We start from the raw sequence: 18,563 nt of genomic DNA, 5'->3' as shown, positions 1-18,563 counted from the left end.
GGGTATTTTGGAAAATAGGTTGTCCCCCTCTCCTCTCCATAATAGCCCCTCAAATATTGGAACACTGCTATCATGTTACCCCTGGTCCTTTTCTCAACTAGCCATGCCCAGTGCCTGCAACTGTTCTTCATATATATTTATCCTTGTTGCTCTTCTCTGCTCTCTTTCTAGAGTCTCAACATATTTTTATTTATTTATTTTTATTTATTCATAAACATTTTGAACACAGTATATTGTCAGGGCATATCATTTACAAAGGAAAAGATAAAAAAGTAACATATATATTAATAACAATAATAATAGTGCCACAGAATAATTTTAACTAAATATATCTTTATGTTAGCTTATTTGTAATCCTGTTGATTATATTGGCATACTTATACTTATAAACCATCTTTATGTTTAGTTCATACATAGCAATAATCTTTGTTCATCTAATTTCCTACATATTTTTTATAGTGTGATGACCAATACTGGATGCAGTATTCCAACTGTGGTCTTAGAGATATCATTTCAAAAGTTAGATCAGGGGTGTCAAACTCAAGGCCTGTGGGCCAGATCCAGCCTGTGGGGTGCTTAGATTTGACCCACAGGGTTGCCCTGGAAACAGCGGAGGACCAGCCTGCAGTGGCTCTTCCAGTAAAAACAGAGTTTGGGAGGGCTATGCATGGCCCTCCGAAACTCCATTTTCGACTGCGATGACCTCCTGCAACCCTCTGCCAGCAGAAACAAAGTTTGGGAGGGCCACATTGGGCCACCAGGTGCCCCTGACATGAGTGATATCTAGCTGGCCATATCCACCCTGGCCACACCCAATCACCTCCCAAGGTCAAACACCTTGATGCTCCCCTCAGTGAAATTGAGTTTGACACCTCTGGTTAGATTCTCTGTTTCCAAAATAACCCCAAATATCACCCATCATTTTCTGCTAAATTTATTCTTTTTTGGTCCCAGACATCTTTATTTATCTTTTCACTGAAAATCAAGCATTCCAGTTATTGGGGCATAGGTTATCATCCCAATTATGCAGTTATGTGATGAGACATAATGAAAATCATTATGAATTATGTACTTGAGTCATGGCAGAAGTGTGTTTGCACCATTTGCACAATAGCATTATGATGTATATAGTGACTGTTTTGAGGTTATAGCGGTTTCTGCTGATGCTTATAATCTTAGAACTAGTTTTAATAGCTATTCACAGAGAGTCGTGTCTGTCCTTTAGTCCAAGAGCACGTTGCAAAGAGGGTGAGTTTCTGCATAGCTTTTGTGGTTATATACTAGGAAATAAGAGTACAGCCACCAAACCACCAGCCTCAATGATAAACAATGACTCTGCTACACTGCCTCTTTCACAATAATGTGAAAACTTCAATAATCTAAATATGAATGGCTATTATTCTTCTAAGGATAAAAGAATGTTAATGTATTCAACATTTCAAATTGGACAAAACAGAGTAATATAGAAAATAATTACAGATATAATTATAAAAGTAAATCAAATTCTATTCCAAGAGATTGGTCTCAAAAGATTTATATATGTGAGTTAGTAGTCTGGCCAAATAGACTTGAATGGGGTTTGTGATTCAATATTTTGTGTATTGATCTATGCCAGTCAAGTGATTAAGCTGGTGAACTCTGTTGCTTGCTTACTGGGGGTGTGAGGATGTCCTGAAAGAAAATAGCCAAAATATTTTACAGTATAATAAAGTAGTAAGTCTGGAGCCCAAACATGAAAATGGAAATAATTGTAATTCATTATCAAAAATCCCACTTATGCCTTAGGTTGCAACAAAGGCAAGAAGCCTGTCCTCCCTTCATTTTTATGAGTGAAAAACAATATATACTAGGAGTTAACATTGAAAAGGTTTAGTGAAATGCTTTGTTTTCTTTCCTTAACTTTGGATGTCTGGGATGTGGTTATGTTGCTTTCATAAACAATGGCACTGTGGGAAATTTTCCACATTGGAATGCAATGGAGGCCAATGTGGTTAGCAGAAATAAGGAATAGGAGCATATAACACTAGGATATTTTTTTTCCTGCTATTTTTAGCAACAACGTGATTATGGATATAGTAGCATGGTTCACGAATTTAAAAAAGTAATCATGCCTCATCTTGATGTTGAACTTTTAAAAATTAACAAGGATTTAGAAATAATGTGGATGTAGGTGGGCAGAAATAATCAAATATCTATATCAAGTAATGAGTAAATTTTTCCTGTTGTCAATATAGCTAAAGGAGTGGGCAAGAAATTCTCCTGATTATTTCAGGGCAATGAAAAGGTCTATAATCAGTACTCAGATATTCATTTTTATGATTTACTAATTCAGATGTCTTATTTTTTAAGCTTTTAATCCCATGTTTATTTCCTCCCTCCCTCTGTTTTTTGCACCCTGATGCCCCCACCTTTCAGTCCTAATGTAGCTGCTTAGTGTTTTACGCTGGCATTGCCTGTCAGTCACATGGAGGTGTTTACCTGATGTTTTCCCACATAGCCCCGGCATGTGAGACAAGTAAGAATTTCACAGGCTATGTCATCATCGAAGAATAAACCACAAAGTAGAGAAAAATAAAGTGGATAAAAATGAAATAAATGCAGTCGTGTAAGGCACGTCAGCAGCCCCTCTCCTTTAGAAGGACATCATTCTCACCAATGATTTCTATATTTTTGTTAGATGTTTATCCTGTCTTTATTACTTCATAAGGAACTGAAGGTGGAGAACTTATCTAATATTCCTTCCTTCTCTTAGTTTCCTACAACAACCACCTAAGAAGTGGTTTGGGCTGGGAGAGAGTGACTGGTCACTCAGCCATTTTTTCTAAGCCTAAAATGGGGTTAGAACTCAAAGTCTCTTGGTTTCTGGGCCAGTACCTTAACCAGTGGTAATATTCAGCAGGTTCTGACCGGTTCTGGAGAACCAGTAGCGGAAATTTTAAATAGTTTGGAGAACCAACAAACACCACCTCTGACTGGAAATTTTACAGTATCCTTCCTCTGCCACGCCCACCAAGCCATGCCCACAGAACTGGTAGTAAAAAAAATTGAATCCCAACACTGACCTTAACCACTACTTCGTTTAAAAAGGAGGAAGGAATGTCAAAACAACTTGTAAAGAATTGCATGTGAAAACAGTATTAGAGAAAACAAATTTGTAAATCTGCAAACTTCACAGATAACATTTCAGAATAATCTCCCAGAGAATGATGCAAAAGACAAGAGAGGTTGTAGCAAATTACAATCTGAGATGGGCCTTTTAGTAGGAAAGGAAACTAGGATGAGCAGTAATACTTTGCAAGATGCATCAAACTTGAAGTTAAGATGTTTGTTATTTATTTGCATGCAGCAAGCATCCGGGAATGACAAGGAGTGACTGGGAAGGGAGGGGTGAGGCTGGGCCAAGCATGGCAAGGAGAGGCTGGGTGAGGCAAGGCACCCCTTGACATGAGTGATGTCCAGTTGGCCACAGCTGCCCAATCACATGACCACCCAGCCATACCTACTTAACTGGTCATTAGGGCAGAGAAACGGTTATGAAATTATTTGAATCTCACCACTGGATAGAATCAATGTCAAGTGAATGTTAGCGCTGATTTATAATGCTTTGGTAAGACCACACTTGGGATATTGCATGCAGGTTTGTTTACCACAAAAGGTAAAAAAAAAAAAACATTGAAACTATAGAAAGGAGCAGAAGAGCAACAAAGATGATTAGGGGACTGGAGGCTAAAGCATATGAAGAACAGCTGCTGAAATTGGGTATGTCTAGTCTAATGAAAAGAAGGATTAGGACTTCCAGTGGTGAGGTCACAGCAGAGCGGAGCAGGAGAGCGATCTCTGCAATCCTGTATCCGAATTTTCGTGCTTGGAAGCTCTCAGAGGCACCGTGAAGCTTGGAGAGACACACGAATTAGAAGGGGATACCTAGGAGCAGAGTGGAGGAAAGCAACCTCCCACTGCAACGAGGGGAAGCCCTTTGAATCCGGCAGGAAAGAAACCCGGCATTTGTGACGGGTCCGAAGCTGTGACAGCCAGCTGCGATCGGGAAGCAGGAAAGTGGATCAACGCAAGACATCAGAAGGAGAACGGCAGACGGGGACAGTTTTTGAGAGGTGAAAGAAGAGAGCTTTGTGAAAGACTTTGACAAAGGGAGCCTCTGAAGAGAGTGAATACAGCGGCTAATTGGCGGGGGATAGCGGAGCGAAAGGGAGAGGAGGAAACAACAGTTTAACAGCTGAGAGAGAGTACCACAGAAGAAAACATCGAGCCTCTGTGAATAAAAACTAAAATTTATACGACTTGGATTGATTGCTGGTAGAGCAGAAAAGAGACATTAGAGAGAACAATTGGAACTTCAATGGAAAACTGTAGTTGAACGGAGAGTGGAGCCATTTGATAGAAAGCTGTGACTGTGCAATTTGAGAGTGAAAGTGACTAAGTAAAGAGGATTGAGGAAATAGGAAATGAGGAAAGTAATGTGACCTGTGCAGAAGAAAGGGGAAAAAAAAAGAAAGCTGAATAATTTCTAAGTATTAAATTCAAAAGTGTATATTGAAAAAAAACCTAAAACAATATATATATATATATATATATATATATATATATATATATATATATATATATATATATATATATATATATATATATATATATATATTCTGATTGCTTGCAAGAAGAATTTATGTATCCTATTTCATAGATTGCTACATTATATACAAATCATTTTGTGCATCCATTTCGTAGTATTCGATTACAGTTACATTACATAAAAGCTCATATCAATCAAAAATTAGATACCCTAATATCATTATTAATCAATCATTTGACTATAGTTTTATTCATATTTTACAAGATAACCACAATTTACTTAGTTTATTTTATAACAATTCATATTATCCTCCCAATCTATCCTAAAAACATTTTGTAGATATAATAAAAAAAGAAATACATCTTTATATATTTATTATTTTCTAAAAATCTACATATTTCATTACTGCATTTTATTATCTAACCATTGATAGAAAAGGTCCCAAATTTTTATAAAATTGTTTATCCTCTTGTTCTCTAATTTCAAATGTCAATCTACTCATTTCAGCACATTCCAATATTTTCTTAATGATTTCCTCCTGTGATGGTATTTTCTCACTTTTCCAGTTTTTAGCAGAATTTTATAAAACATTACAAGAATCATTGAATCTCCCTCCCATTGCTAGAAGTTATGAATGAAGTTATGCTAAAGAAGAAGATACCCAAATCATGGTCAGAAGCCTATATCACACTTATTCCAAAAGAGGAGGCTGATCCATTGCAAATTAAGAACTATAGACCTATTTCTCTACTAAATGCAGATTATAAAATTTTTGCTTCAATATTGGCAGAAAGACTTAAAAAATATTTAAATAACTTTATCCATCCTGATCAAAATGGATTTCTGCCAAAAAGACAAATTAAAGATAATATGAGAGTAATTTTGGATACCTTGGAATACTATGAGGCACGTCCTGAAAAACAAATAGCTTTGATATTTCTAGATGCACAAAAGGCATTTGATAATGTGAATTGGCGATTTATGTTATTATTGTTGGAACAGATGGGTTTTGCTAGAAAATTTATTCAAGCAATAGAAGCCATATACTACAAGCAAACGGCAAAGGTAATGATAGAGGGAGAATTGACAGATTCCATTAACATAAGAAAAGGAACAAGACAAGGGTGCCCACTATCACCTTTGCTGTTCGTGTTAACTTTGGAAATTTTAAACAGAAATATTAGAGATGAAAGGAGTACAAAAGGAATGAAAATTAAAAAGGAAGAATTTAAGCTGCAAGCCTTTGTGGATGATTTGGTTTTTATCTTAGAAGACCCCTTAGAAACAGCACCAAAATTATTGGAAAAGATAGAGGCATATGGCAAGGTGGCTGGTTTGAAAATAAGCAAAGACAAGACAAAGATTTTGACAAAGAATATGTTATCAAGACAAAAGAAAGAATTGGCAGTTCTATTGAAAATTCAAGTCACGAATAAGATCAAGTATTTGGGGATACATTTCACAGCAAGATGTAGTACATTAAAAGAGAATAATTATATCAAACTTAAACAGCAGATAGACTAGACTTGGCGAAATGGGAAAATCTACAACTGTCACTAATAGGGAGAATTTCAACAATCAAGATGAATATATTACCCAGAATTTTATATTTGTTCCAAACAATTCCAATTAGGCTTGGAAAAGACTATTTTGAACATTTAAACATTCTTTATAATTGTTATACCCTATATATTCTTTATATCTTTCCACAATTTGATATCTTGGATAACAACTAATTAATCAATTGATGTACAACTAATTAATGGCTATATATTGATTCATAGACTTAACTGAACTGTAAGAATGTTATAAGAATGCTATATGTATATCAGAAAAGAAAACAATCAAACACATATTTATCTATATTTATTGAATTATATATGTTTACTATATAAGCTATTATATTTAGAATTATACTTAATTAATTTATTAAAAGGATTAAATAAGATTAGAAAATTAAGAGGGTTACAGACTATCATAGATTATAAACAATAATGATATTTAGTTTTACATTGTTGTATAAATACACACACACACACACACACACACACACACACACACACACACACATATATATATATATATATATATATATATATATATATATATATATATATATATATATATATATTTTCTTAAGTTTTATGGGTACTTACATGTATGGCATTCGGCTTTGTTCGGGTATTTTAATGATAAACTGAAGGGATTAGAATAAGATAAAAGGAAAGAGATAAACATAGAAAACGCAGAAGGGAGTTGATACAACAGATGATAATATTGAAAGACTTTCTTAAGAAAATAGGTAGATTTGGGAAGCCTAAGATGTCCACCATGACAACTACCGCTAAGATTGGGAAGAAAACAACATCCAACCCAACATCAACGATAACATCACCAGCAGGACAACGTTCCATAGAGGGCATGCTGAATCCTGAGAAGGTGAGTCAGGTATCAAATATGCAAACAATTCAAATGGCATTAACAACAATACAAGAAACGATGGAGAAACCATGCAGACTTTAAAACTGAAATGGGGGAAATGAAAGGTAAAATATGGAAACTAGACGAGAAGATAAATACAATCCAACAAACAGTAGTAAAGACGGAACATAAAATGAAAGCAATGGAGGCAAGGTCGAACAAACAGATAAGAAAGTAGAATCAATAGAACAGAAATTAATGGGAGAGAACAAGAAATTAGAAGAGGCAATTGCATATTTGGAGATGGAAAAGGCTGATTTCTTCCTCAGATTTCAGAATGTAACAGAAGAAAAGGGGGAGGACTTGCCCAAATTAATGGCAGATCTCATAGCAGAAGCGTTATAAAAAGAGGGCCAAGAGGTTCAAAGGGAAATTGACGATATACCAACTATACAAGATGTTTTAGATTTCCAAGAGAGGTTCATATACAATTCTCAAAGAAACAACTGAGAGATGAGATATGCAAAGTGACAAGAGACGAACCACTGATATTCAAGGGAACAGAAATTGTAACGTTGAAACAAATTCCAAGAAGAATAAGGGAACATAGAAAGAAATACAGATTCCTGGCTGCCCAACTGAATAAGAATAACATCCTGTTCATATGGCTCATCCCAGAGGGAATGTTAATATCATGGCAGGATAAAAAAATTAAAATAGACAGTATAGAAAAAGTGAGGGAATTCTTTGAACTGTATGTGGTACCAGGAGAAGACCAGAATAGCAAAGAGGAAGTGAAAAGTAGGTGCCAAGAAGAAGATCGGGTGGAGGAAAGAGAAACAGAACAAGAGGAAAGAGAGCAGGAAGAAGTGGAAAGAGAAGGCGTAAGAACAAGACACCAAATGAGAGCAAATAAGCTTCAACAAGAAACAACTACAGAGTAAGATGGCGGAAGAAATCAAATTGATTTCCATAAACATCAATGGTTTAAATTCACAAATTAAGAGGAAAAAAACGATAACTAAACTACAGAAACTGAACTTAGATATTATATGAAGCAGATATCAAGAAACACATATCCAGAAACAACAAAGTAAACTGTTAGAAGCAGCAAAGTTAGGAGATTTATACATATCTCTAGCCCAACAAAAAAAGAGGGGGATAGCAATATATATTAGGAAACATTTACAAGCAAAACAGGTATATGCAGACAAAGAGGGTAGGATTTTGGTGTTAGAAGTTTATATAAATTATAAGAAAATGTTATTGACAGTGATATATGCACTGAATGAGAGAAACAAGAAAAAATGTATACCAAACTATACAGAAAATTAGTAGAACAGGAATATGAGAACTTATACCTGTTTAGGTTATTTCAATGCAATAGCAAATTTAGGAAAAGAGTACAATAATGAAAATTTAGGGGGGGAAAAGAAAAGGAAAACATTACCAAAAGTATTTTATCAAATGGCGGAAGAATTAGGATTAAAAGATATATGGAGAAAAAGAAATCCAGACAAAAAACAGCATACTTACTATTCAGCACCACACGCATCATGGTCAAGATTGGAAATGTTATGGACAAATGGAAAAATGGAACATAATATAAAAGAAATAGAAATTGAATCTAACACATGGGTGGACCATAATCCCATTAAAATAATTTGGAAAGGATTGAAAAAAAACAGAAGATGGATGCTAAACAAGGAGATCCTAAAAGAAAAAGAATGTGTTAAGATGATGGAAAAAGAATTGGAGTTCTTTCTGAAGGAAAACAAAAAATAACAAACATCAATTCCAAACCTATGGGACACGACTAAAGCATATATTAGGGGCCTAGCAATTTCATATAATACACATAGATATAAGGGGAAAAAAGGAGAACAATCCAAACTACTAGATACTCTTAAGGACTTAGAAAAAAACTAGAAAAAACACACAATAAGACAGCAAATAGGGAGAGGATAATGATTAGACATAAATTGAACATGTTAGCACAAGATGAATGGTTACAGGACATGAAAAAGATAAAACAGAATTATTTTGAACATGCGAATAAGCCAGGAAGGTGGCTAGCCTATAGACTAAGAAAGAAAAAGAAAAAAGCAATCCAACAATTGAAGGATGCTGATGGTACGCTACAACATCAAACTGAAAAGAAAAAAACATATTCTTGAAAGTTTTTTTGAGGAACTATATAGTACGGAAAAATTCAACATTATTTAGAAGGAAAAGGGCTACCTATGATCCCAGAAGAGGATAAAGAAGAGGTAAACAGGGAAATAACATTAAGAGAACTGCAAGAGGCAATCCTGAAACAGAAAAACAATAGGACACCGGGATGGGGTGGTCTCCCTGGGGAACTGTATAAAATGCTCCAAGAAAAATTAGAAATGCAATTATTAGAACTCTATAATGAGGTACTGATGACAGCAAAGTTACCTAAGTCATGGGGGGAGACATACATAACACTGATCCCAAAAGAAGATTCAGACATCAATTAATTCAAAGTTACTGGCCCATATCCCTTTTAAATGTTGATTATAAAATATTTATGTCCATAATGGCAGAAAGATTGAAAAAAACCCTTAATCAGATCATTCATAGTGACCAAAATGGATTCTTACTGAATAGACAAATTAAAAATAATACTAGAATGGTATTGAATATAATAGAATATTATGAAGCAAACCCAGGAAAACAATTGGCAATGGTCTTCCTTGATGCACAAAAGACATTTGACAATGTTAATTGGCAGTTCATAATACAACAATTAAAAAGCATGCAATTTGGCAATAAATTTATTAAATTGATTTCGACAATTTATACGACACAGATGGCCAGTGTAATAATGAAGGGTGACAGAATGGAAATATTTAAGATCAACAAGGGAGGCAGGGATGCCCACTTTCACCCCTTCTCTTTATTCTTACCTTAGAAAACTAATTGGAAAATGTTAGGAAAAATGTAGAAATCAAAGGGGCTTTAATCAAAAAGGAGCATTATAAGGTACAGGCATTTGCCGATGATATAGTATTTTTTCTGGAAGATCCAGAGGATACGGGAGTAAAATTAATAAAGGAAATAGAGGAATTTGGCAAGGTTGCAGGCCTTAAGATTAATAAAAACAAAACAAAATTATTGACTAAAAATTTAAAAGATAAGCAAAAAAAAAAAAAAGAATTAGAAGGAAAATTGGGAATGCAAAGTGTGAAAAAGGTAAAATATTTAGGCATTTGGTTAACAGCAAGATGCTCTTCAATCAAAAAAGTTAACTATGACAAATTAATAATACAAATCAAAAAGGAATTGGAAACGTCGGGGAAATCACAGCTATCACTACTGGGGAAAATTGCAGCAATTAAAATGTCCACACTACCAAAAATACTATATCTTTTAAAAACTGTACCAATAAGATTAGATAAAACCTTTTTTAGAGAATTAAAATTTGGAAACTTAATAAAATTTATTTGAAAAAAAAAAGAAAGAATAGAAGGATTAAGGGTGACATGAAAGCAGTCTTCCAATATCTAAGGTGTTGCCCTCAAAAGAGGGTGTCAAACTATTCTCCAAAGCACCTGAAGGCAGGAAAAGGAACAGTGGATGGAAACTAATCAGAGATCCAATCTAGAAATAAGGAGAAATGTTCTGATAGTTAAAATGATCAATCAGTGAAATGGATTCCCTTCAGAATTTGCGGGTAATCCATTGGAAGTTTTTAAGAAGAGATTGGACAGCTATTTGTTGGGAATGGCATAGATCTGTTGCTTGAACAGAGGGTTGGACTATAAGACCCCTAATGTCCCTTCCAAGTCTATTACTCTGTATTTTCATTTGAAGCAATAAACCTATCTATGAATTAACCACTTCCAGTTGTGGGTGACATTTTTGCTTCCACAGCTGAATGTTCCTTTTGCATATATAGGGAAGTGCGTGCTATGAGATGCTGAGAGTAGAGGAATAATAGAAACATTATTTAAAATTGGAATGGATACTGGAGATCATCAGGTCCAACCTCCTGCCCAGCACAGAAATCCACTGCCACGGCATCCCTAACAGATGCCATCCAGCCTCTCAATCTACTCATACATGTCTAGTGAAGGATAGTTCACCATCTCTCAAAGCAGTCTATTTCATTCCACAGCTCTTACTATTAAGAAATGTCTATCTTCTGGAACAACTCTGAAAATTCTGCCCCACCTTCCTCATGTTAGTTCTTCAGATGTCTGAAGACATATATCATGTCTCCTGGTTGTCTCTTCTTATCAGAGTAAATACATTCAGTAACTTCAGTTGTTCTTCATACATTTTTTCCCCAGCTCCTTATTGTCTTGATTATTCTTCTTTGGACACATTCCAATTTGAAAAAGTCCTTTCTCAAATAGGGTACCCAGACCCACATGCAATATTCTGAATGTAATCTTGATGCTGTATTTCCTTACAGCGTGATGCAGAATCACTGACGTTATATGATTATTAAATTATTTATTTATTTCTCTAACAGTAGCATGATTTAAGTCTCATTTTGAATTATAGAATTGGACAACAGATCTCATCTCTAGTAGAATCCACTAGAATGTCTCCTGCAGATAATCACAGTGTTTCTCTTCTGAAGACCTCTCAGGAAGGTCACAACTCACAAGTTCATGAAGCAACCTGTTTTGATGCTTGGTAGCTTCTAGTCAGAAAGCTATTCTGATTATTTAGCCTGACCCTTCCTCCCGTGAATGATTTTAACTCATTGATTCTGGTCGTGCGTTCTAGGACAATAGAAAACAAGTCCACTTCTTTGTGAGAATCCTTCAGATATATGAAGACTGCTGTTATGCCTTTTATTAACTGATTTTTCTGCTTGCAAAACACGCCTATACTCTCCTCGTAAGGCATGACCTGCAGACTCTTCACTATCATGAAGAGCCATGAAAGCCGTTCCGCCTTTCTTTGAATTTCCTCCAGCTTATTATTGTCCTATGGAACTATCCTGCCACATAATGCCAGATGAGACTTGACCAGGGCACAACACTGTATTGTAAAACAATTAGAATTAAACAATTATTTGCCAATGATTCAATGTTTCTGCTAATGCACCATGCCCCCTTTACATCCTCATTCCATTGCTGATTTAGGTTTAACGTATGGTGCCCCTTTCAGATTTATTACTGCAAAGCCAATTTTTCCTATCCATTTAGGAATTTTACATGTCTCTATTAAATTATATCCCTCTTTTCAGTCTCAGACTGCTTAAATATTTTTGAACCTCTCCAAATTTGGTATTATCTGCAAACAAAGATGTGGAGTGATTGATGAGGACTCTTTGGATGCAGTCATTCAGCCAACTGAATAATCTAATAGGAGTAATTTCTGGCTGATATTTCACCATTTTATGAAATAGAACATCATGAAACACTTTTTCAAAGGCTTCACTGAGTGTAAAGTATATCCTTGATCTACTAAGCTAATCAGTTTATAAAACTGATAAGATTAGACTGGCATGATTTCTTCATGAAGACTTATGCTGACTCCTGTTAATTAAAGCATGCTTGCATAAGTGCTTGAAAACATATTGCTTGATAATCTGCTTGCCTGGTATAAGTGAGAAGTTGATGTGTTTAAATTTTAGTGGGCTTTTTTTCTCTTTCTAAAAGAAAGGATGAAATATGTGTTTCAGTCATCTTTTCTAGGAGAATCTTCTGGGAGAATATAATAGCTGCCCTCACAATAGTACATGGGAAACAATATCTGATATAAGTGTTTATTTTTTAAAAGACATTCTATCATGATATTCAATTATTTTACATTAACTGCAGCTTGTTAACAATTTCATTAAATATGTAATATATAAAATAATAATGTGTCACATATTATCTTGATGATTCACTTGGTCCAAGAAGCAACATAAAAAAGATCATGTAGATAATTGATTAATAATGTCCAACTATTTACAAAATCTGCATTACTATTAATCCTCTCATCACTCCTTATCACCCATTCCCTCCCACTTGTGACTGTATGACTGAAACAAAGTTGTCATTTGTATCCTTACAATTTATATTGACTGTTTCCTAGTATGATTTGATTGCTTATTGTACACTATGACTATAATTAAGTGTTGTACCTTATGATTCTCGACTCTTGACGAATGTATCTTTTCTTTTATGTACACTGAGAGTATTTTCACCAAGACAAATTCCTTGTGTGTCCAATCACACTTGGCCAATAAAGAATTCTATTCTATTCTATTCTATTCTATTCTATTCTATTCTATTCTATTCTATTCTATTCTATTCTGAACTGGACTATTGAGCATTGATAAATTAATTACCAGAAAAAATGTCATGCACCAAAGTGATTAATATAAATCAGCTCCAAGTTACATATTTTTAAATGTTTAATTTCTACTATGCGCCTTTATTGTAGTTACATATTTTTGTATTCCAAAAATAACAAATCCACAAAGCTTCAAAGTAATTTGGCAATGCAAGATGAACCTAAAAAGACCTAAATAAATATTAAGTTGTTTTAAAACAGTGCTTAACGTTTCCACATAAATTATTGTATTGAAATTCTTTCTAAAACTTTCATTGAAAATATAACATCATCAAATTTTCAAAAAAGATACCCACATGATAGAAATAAGTATTTATCAAAATGTGGTAATGTTTTTACATGGCTGTTACATTTAGCCTTTAGTTCTTTAGTAAGCTCCATTGAAATGAATAGGGCATAAAAAGGCTGCCAGGGAAAGCATAGGGCACAGACAATTTTATCCTTACACTTTTTGGTATGCATTTATTAACAGTTTTATATCCCACCTTTTTTAATAAATTCCACTATGGCTCATAACCTATTATTACATTCAATAAGGTAATCAAACATCTATTAGTTTCAATGTGTAATGTAGAGGTAGCCCTTGACTTTAGATCACAGTAAGGACCAGAATTTCTGTTGCTAAGCAAGGCAATTAAGTGAGTAAGTGCTCAAAATTACAATCTTTTTTTGCCATGATTAAACAAATCACTATAACTGTTTAGTGAATCATGTGGTCATTAAGTGAATCCAGCTTTTCCTATCATCTTTGCTTGTTGGAAATTAGCTGGAAAGATCATATGATCCCAGGTTGCTACAACTGTCATAAATAAATGCCACTTGCCAAGTGCCTACATTCAGATCACATGACCATGGGGATGGTGCAATGGACATAAGTGCAAGGATCAGATGTAATTAACTTTTTTCAGGGTTATAACTATGAACAATCAGTAAACAAATGACTATAAGTCGAGGACTACCAGTATATCATGTAAATTGAAGAAATTTAGATGGCCATGAGAGCATGGCTCTGGAATTTTAACTGTATGGAAACTTTGGGAGTTGAAGTCCACACATCTTAACATGGTCATGGTCAACAAATGCTGATATGGAGAGGTAGCAATGAATACATTAACATATGTTTGAATAATAAACACAACAAAGTGGGAACCGCTAAAGGAATAATTGAGTCTTTGGGTTGTCTTCTTCTGCCAATTTTTTTCTTCCTTCTTCCTCTCTCTCTCTTCACAATTGTGGTATTTATTCTTGCAGCTACATAGCCAAATAATAGTGTTTGGGTCACAGGTTACTAATTCGCTGCAAGAGATCAGAAATAATTGAAAACATGAGAAGCAGAAAAAGGCAAAGCTGTCTCAGCCACATACAACTTTTTCTTTCTTGTCCATGTACCTTGTAGTCTCAGTGATAGACTTTCTACTTCTGTCTGCAACAGACCATCTTACCCTAATTTTGTTTTGTAATGATGTTTTTAAGAGCACCAACACATCTTGTGTTTATAGGACCTCTTTTGTTAGGTATAAATACATGTTCTTGCTGATCACACTGCATTTATATTATCACTGTTGATGGCATTGTTAAAATCATCTAATTGTGTGCGTGTGTACCCACACATAATGTATGAAACATATTGCAATATCATATGAACAAAATAAGAATTCAGATGTCTAACAAAAAAAAGCAATCCTTTATTCAGGTTGCTTAAAAATCTCACTACCTTCAGTAAACAATTAATGTTGCTGAATTATAGCTAAGGTATACAGGAGGTGTCAAACTGGTGGCCCCTTGGGTCACACCTCCCCACCTTCACGAATGGGAAAAACATCGTGAAACATCACGTGATGGCAACATGATGTGGCGAGTTTGACACCTGAGGTATACTAGAATGTGGTTTCTACATGTAGGTCTACTAAACAATCTTCATAAATACCTTTGTAAATCTTTGGATAACCCTCTGAACCCATGGCATTGTCGTATTCAGGCAGAATTGTTTTCCATCTTTCCTGGTGAGTCTGTGACAGTGGAAAGAATAAAATTAGTTTCTGAGTGAGGTCAAACAGCTTTTGCCTGGCCTACAGTAACTAAAATGCAGCAGGCTAGCCCTAGACACTTACATGACTTCAGGCCTAATGCAATGCGGTCCCTCAGGTATGAAATCCACAGAAGCAATGGACCCGATTGAAATTCCATGTGAAAAGACCTTCACACAATGGCAGCGCAATTCTCTTGCTGTGGAGGAAAAACAACCAGAGACTCACAATGCAATCCTACTCATATTTATGCAGATATTACAAAATCTGTCCCCTGGCCATACTTTCCAATGAGTATAATAAGGAGATCCAAACAGAATATTTAACTCCAACTGTTCTCCCAAGGATGAACGCTTTGACTGAAAAATAAACAACTCCAAATCTACTGGTAGTCTCATAAATGAATCCCACACAAGCAAGCAAAAGATTTTATATGATTGTAAGCACTTATTCTTATATTAGAGCTGCAACAACACTAAGGTTTTCAACCATATACAGGTAGTCCTCAACTGAGCCCCACATTTTTGTTGCTAAGGGAAACATTTAAGTGAATGTTGCCCCATTTTTATACTTTTTATGCCATGGTTGTTAGGTAAATCACTGCAGTTGTTAAATTAGTAACATGGTTGTTAAGTGAACTGGACTTTCCCATTGACTTTGCTTGTAAGATGGTCACAAAAAGTGATCATGCTGTTCTAACTTTGAACAGTCACTAAATAATCTGTTGTAAGTCGAGGACTAGCTGAATTTCTTTTTGGAAGTTTATTAAGAGATATTTTATTTTTTAACATCTTGTATTTATGCCTTTATTATATAATCCCATATTTTTAGTCTTCCCAGTTCCTCTTAATTTTTGCATTATCACTACAAAAACCTGGTTTTAACAAACATTGATAAAAACAGAAAATGAGAACAAACTTTTTACAATATTACTTTATTCTGAAAGGTTTGTGTGATTATTCTTAATGTTAATACAATCTGTTAACATCTGAACTCCAACTATTATATTTTTTATCATGTAGTTCACTCTTCTTTTTTATTTCACATTTTATAAATAAATAAAAAATTCAGACTATTTAAATTCTGCCTTACGAAGTAATTACCTGTGTTTGTTATGTTTTCCCTTTAATACAGCAGCCTTACCTGTACCTGAGAATAACCTAAGTATAACCTAACCACCATGCCTGAACTGATGTGGGAAATTGTCTCCAACTCTCCCCATTTTTCTTATCTTCTGCACCTTTTCTATTCCAGTATTTCCAGCTAACCTGGCTACCTTAACAGATGGTATAATGGTGCTGTATTGGTTTTATAAGAATTGGAGCAAGCTTTTTAAAATCATAACTGAGAGGCCCCACTTTTTCTGAAAATAATGATATTTGGATATGAAGAATTAACTATTTTCATGGGGTTTGGGATACACGATGCCTTTGAATATAACCCAGGCTACTGTAGGTTATACTACAAATTGTCTTAACTTAGCTAGTATAGTGTGGGTACTTTTTTAACTGCCACAATAAATATCATAGCTACTTTGTGAAGAAAGTTTTAAATCATAAAATATTAAAATATACATTATATACAAATATACAAAAGTTAAATATGAGATTTTAATCATTTACCACAGGCATGAAAGGTTGAACAATAGTGGTCAAACAATAGAAATGTATGGATTTTAAAATATGAATATAGATGATTTTAATTTGGTTAAGAAAAGAATACTTAATAGTTCAGTATTCATGGAAGAAAAATACTTGGAAAGAATGCTAAAATGTTTTGTGTTCTTTAAATTATTTTGTAGAAAGAGAAATAAATAGTTTTAAATTCTAACCAAAAAATAATTATGGAATTATTTGAACATGATTTATTTATTAATGAGTTAAATTATAAACTCTTCTCGTACTGATGGTATATAACTTGACCTTCAAATTAGTATAATATGATGGCTTTTTACTAATAAAAGAGTTGTCAATTTGGCATTTCTGTATTTCACAGAAATGATGAGTTTTGAAGAAGACATTCATCAAGCACAAGATAGTTTTATATATATATATAAAAATAGAAGATGCTTCTGAGGCAGGATGGTCATCCTTTCAGTTTGCTGTTTAAACAACGATGATATATATATCATCGTTGTTTAAACAACAAACTGAAAGGATGACCATCCTGCCTTAGCATCTTCTATTCCCCCTCTCCCTCTCTGTCTCTCTGGTATTGAGATCTTAGCCTAGTGCTAAGTTTTCTACATTCTCATATTCGAATTGCAACACCCAAGTACCACCACTTTCTCTTCCCATCTGCGCTAAACGAAAACAGAAAACACTTGAAGTTTGATGGCTGCAGTGCGCAATCACCTTCGAAGCACAAAACATTCCCTAGTGATAGGATGCCCCTGCAAGAGTTTGTTTCTGAGCGTGTGCGGTTCGGAAATTGGATTCTGCCTTCTTCAAAGTTCTCAGCGATAAGATTAGGAGACGACGTACCTCTAAGCAAGTGAGTAGAGTTGCAGAGAAATAGACAGGGAGCCCGACAAACGAGTGGGGAGGCTGTGACCGCATCACCCCCGCGCTCTCGAACAACTTACCGCGGCGGTATGGAAGAATTCCATAACCCCTCAGAAACCCCGCTTGGCCCAAAGACAGCGACTGCTACCAGCGCATACCAACGCATAGCGCAGAGCTGTCAGGCAGCACCCGACTGAAGACAGCTACCTGTTCGCCTTCTTCCCTGCAGCTGCCCTGCCTGGGGTCAGAAATCAACTTACTCTGGGCCTCCAAGGCACTCCCGGCGAGCAGCAGGAAGAGGACAAGTAGGGAGCTCGTGCGGAAAGCTAGGCAGCTCATGTTGGCACAACAGGTTATAGCGCACTCTGACTAGCTCCATCCAGCCGCCGGGCTTTTTATCCCTCTGTGGTAACGACCCAGGAGAGGCAGCAGTTCTTCAGAAATCCTCAACGGACCCACCCCTTTCGAGCTAAAAGGGCGGTGTACGATATCTGAGCCAATTCCTCGAACTCCGGGTTAGGAATTGAAGAGTGGGAAAGGGAGGAGAGAAGGAGGGGAGAAAAGAGAAGGAAGGGGATCGTGAACAGGAAGTTATTTTGTCTGAACATCGATGGGAATGTGGGTCCTCCTTAATCAGCAACTATTACTATGTGGTTTCTATGACTCTGTGGTTTCTTCCCCAAACCCCAAAAACTT

The 18,563-nt window shown here is 35.2% G+C and overlaps 1 protein-coding gene across 1 annotated transcript; it reads right to left on the bottom strand.

Moving 5' to 3' along the window:
* Positions 1-12,747: 12,747 nt before the first annotated feature.
* On the bottom strand, positions 12,748-18,330 carry LOC148124120 (interleukin-8-like). Its single transcript, XM_087915504.1, has 4 exons — positions 18,128-18,330; positions 15,448-15,562; positions 15,264-15,345; positions 12,748-14,632 (listed from the first exon to the last, which is right to left on the bottom strand). Exons 1-4 carry the CDS (start codon positions 18,204-18,206, stop codon positions 14,615-14,617), a joined length of 294 nt encoding a protein of 97 aa, XP_087771630.1. The 5' UTR covers positions 18,207-18,330; the 3' UTR covers positions 12,748-14,614.
* Positions 18,331-18,563: the final 233 nt, after the last annotated feature.

The sequence above is a fragment of the Pseudonaja textilis genome, chromosome Z (genome assembly GCF_049901715.1).
Source record: "Pseudonaja textilis isolate UNSWEBS1 chromosome Z, rPseTex1.2, whole genome shotgun sequence".
Classification (NCBI taxonomy): domain Eukaryota; kingdom Metazoa; phylum Chordata; class Lepidosauria; order Squamata; family Elapidae; genus Pseudonaja; species Pseudonaja textilis.
Note: the sequence above shows the minus strand (reverse complement) of the source record. Positions and strands in the feature narration are given on the sequence as shown.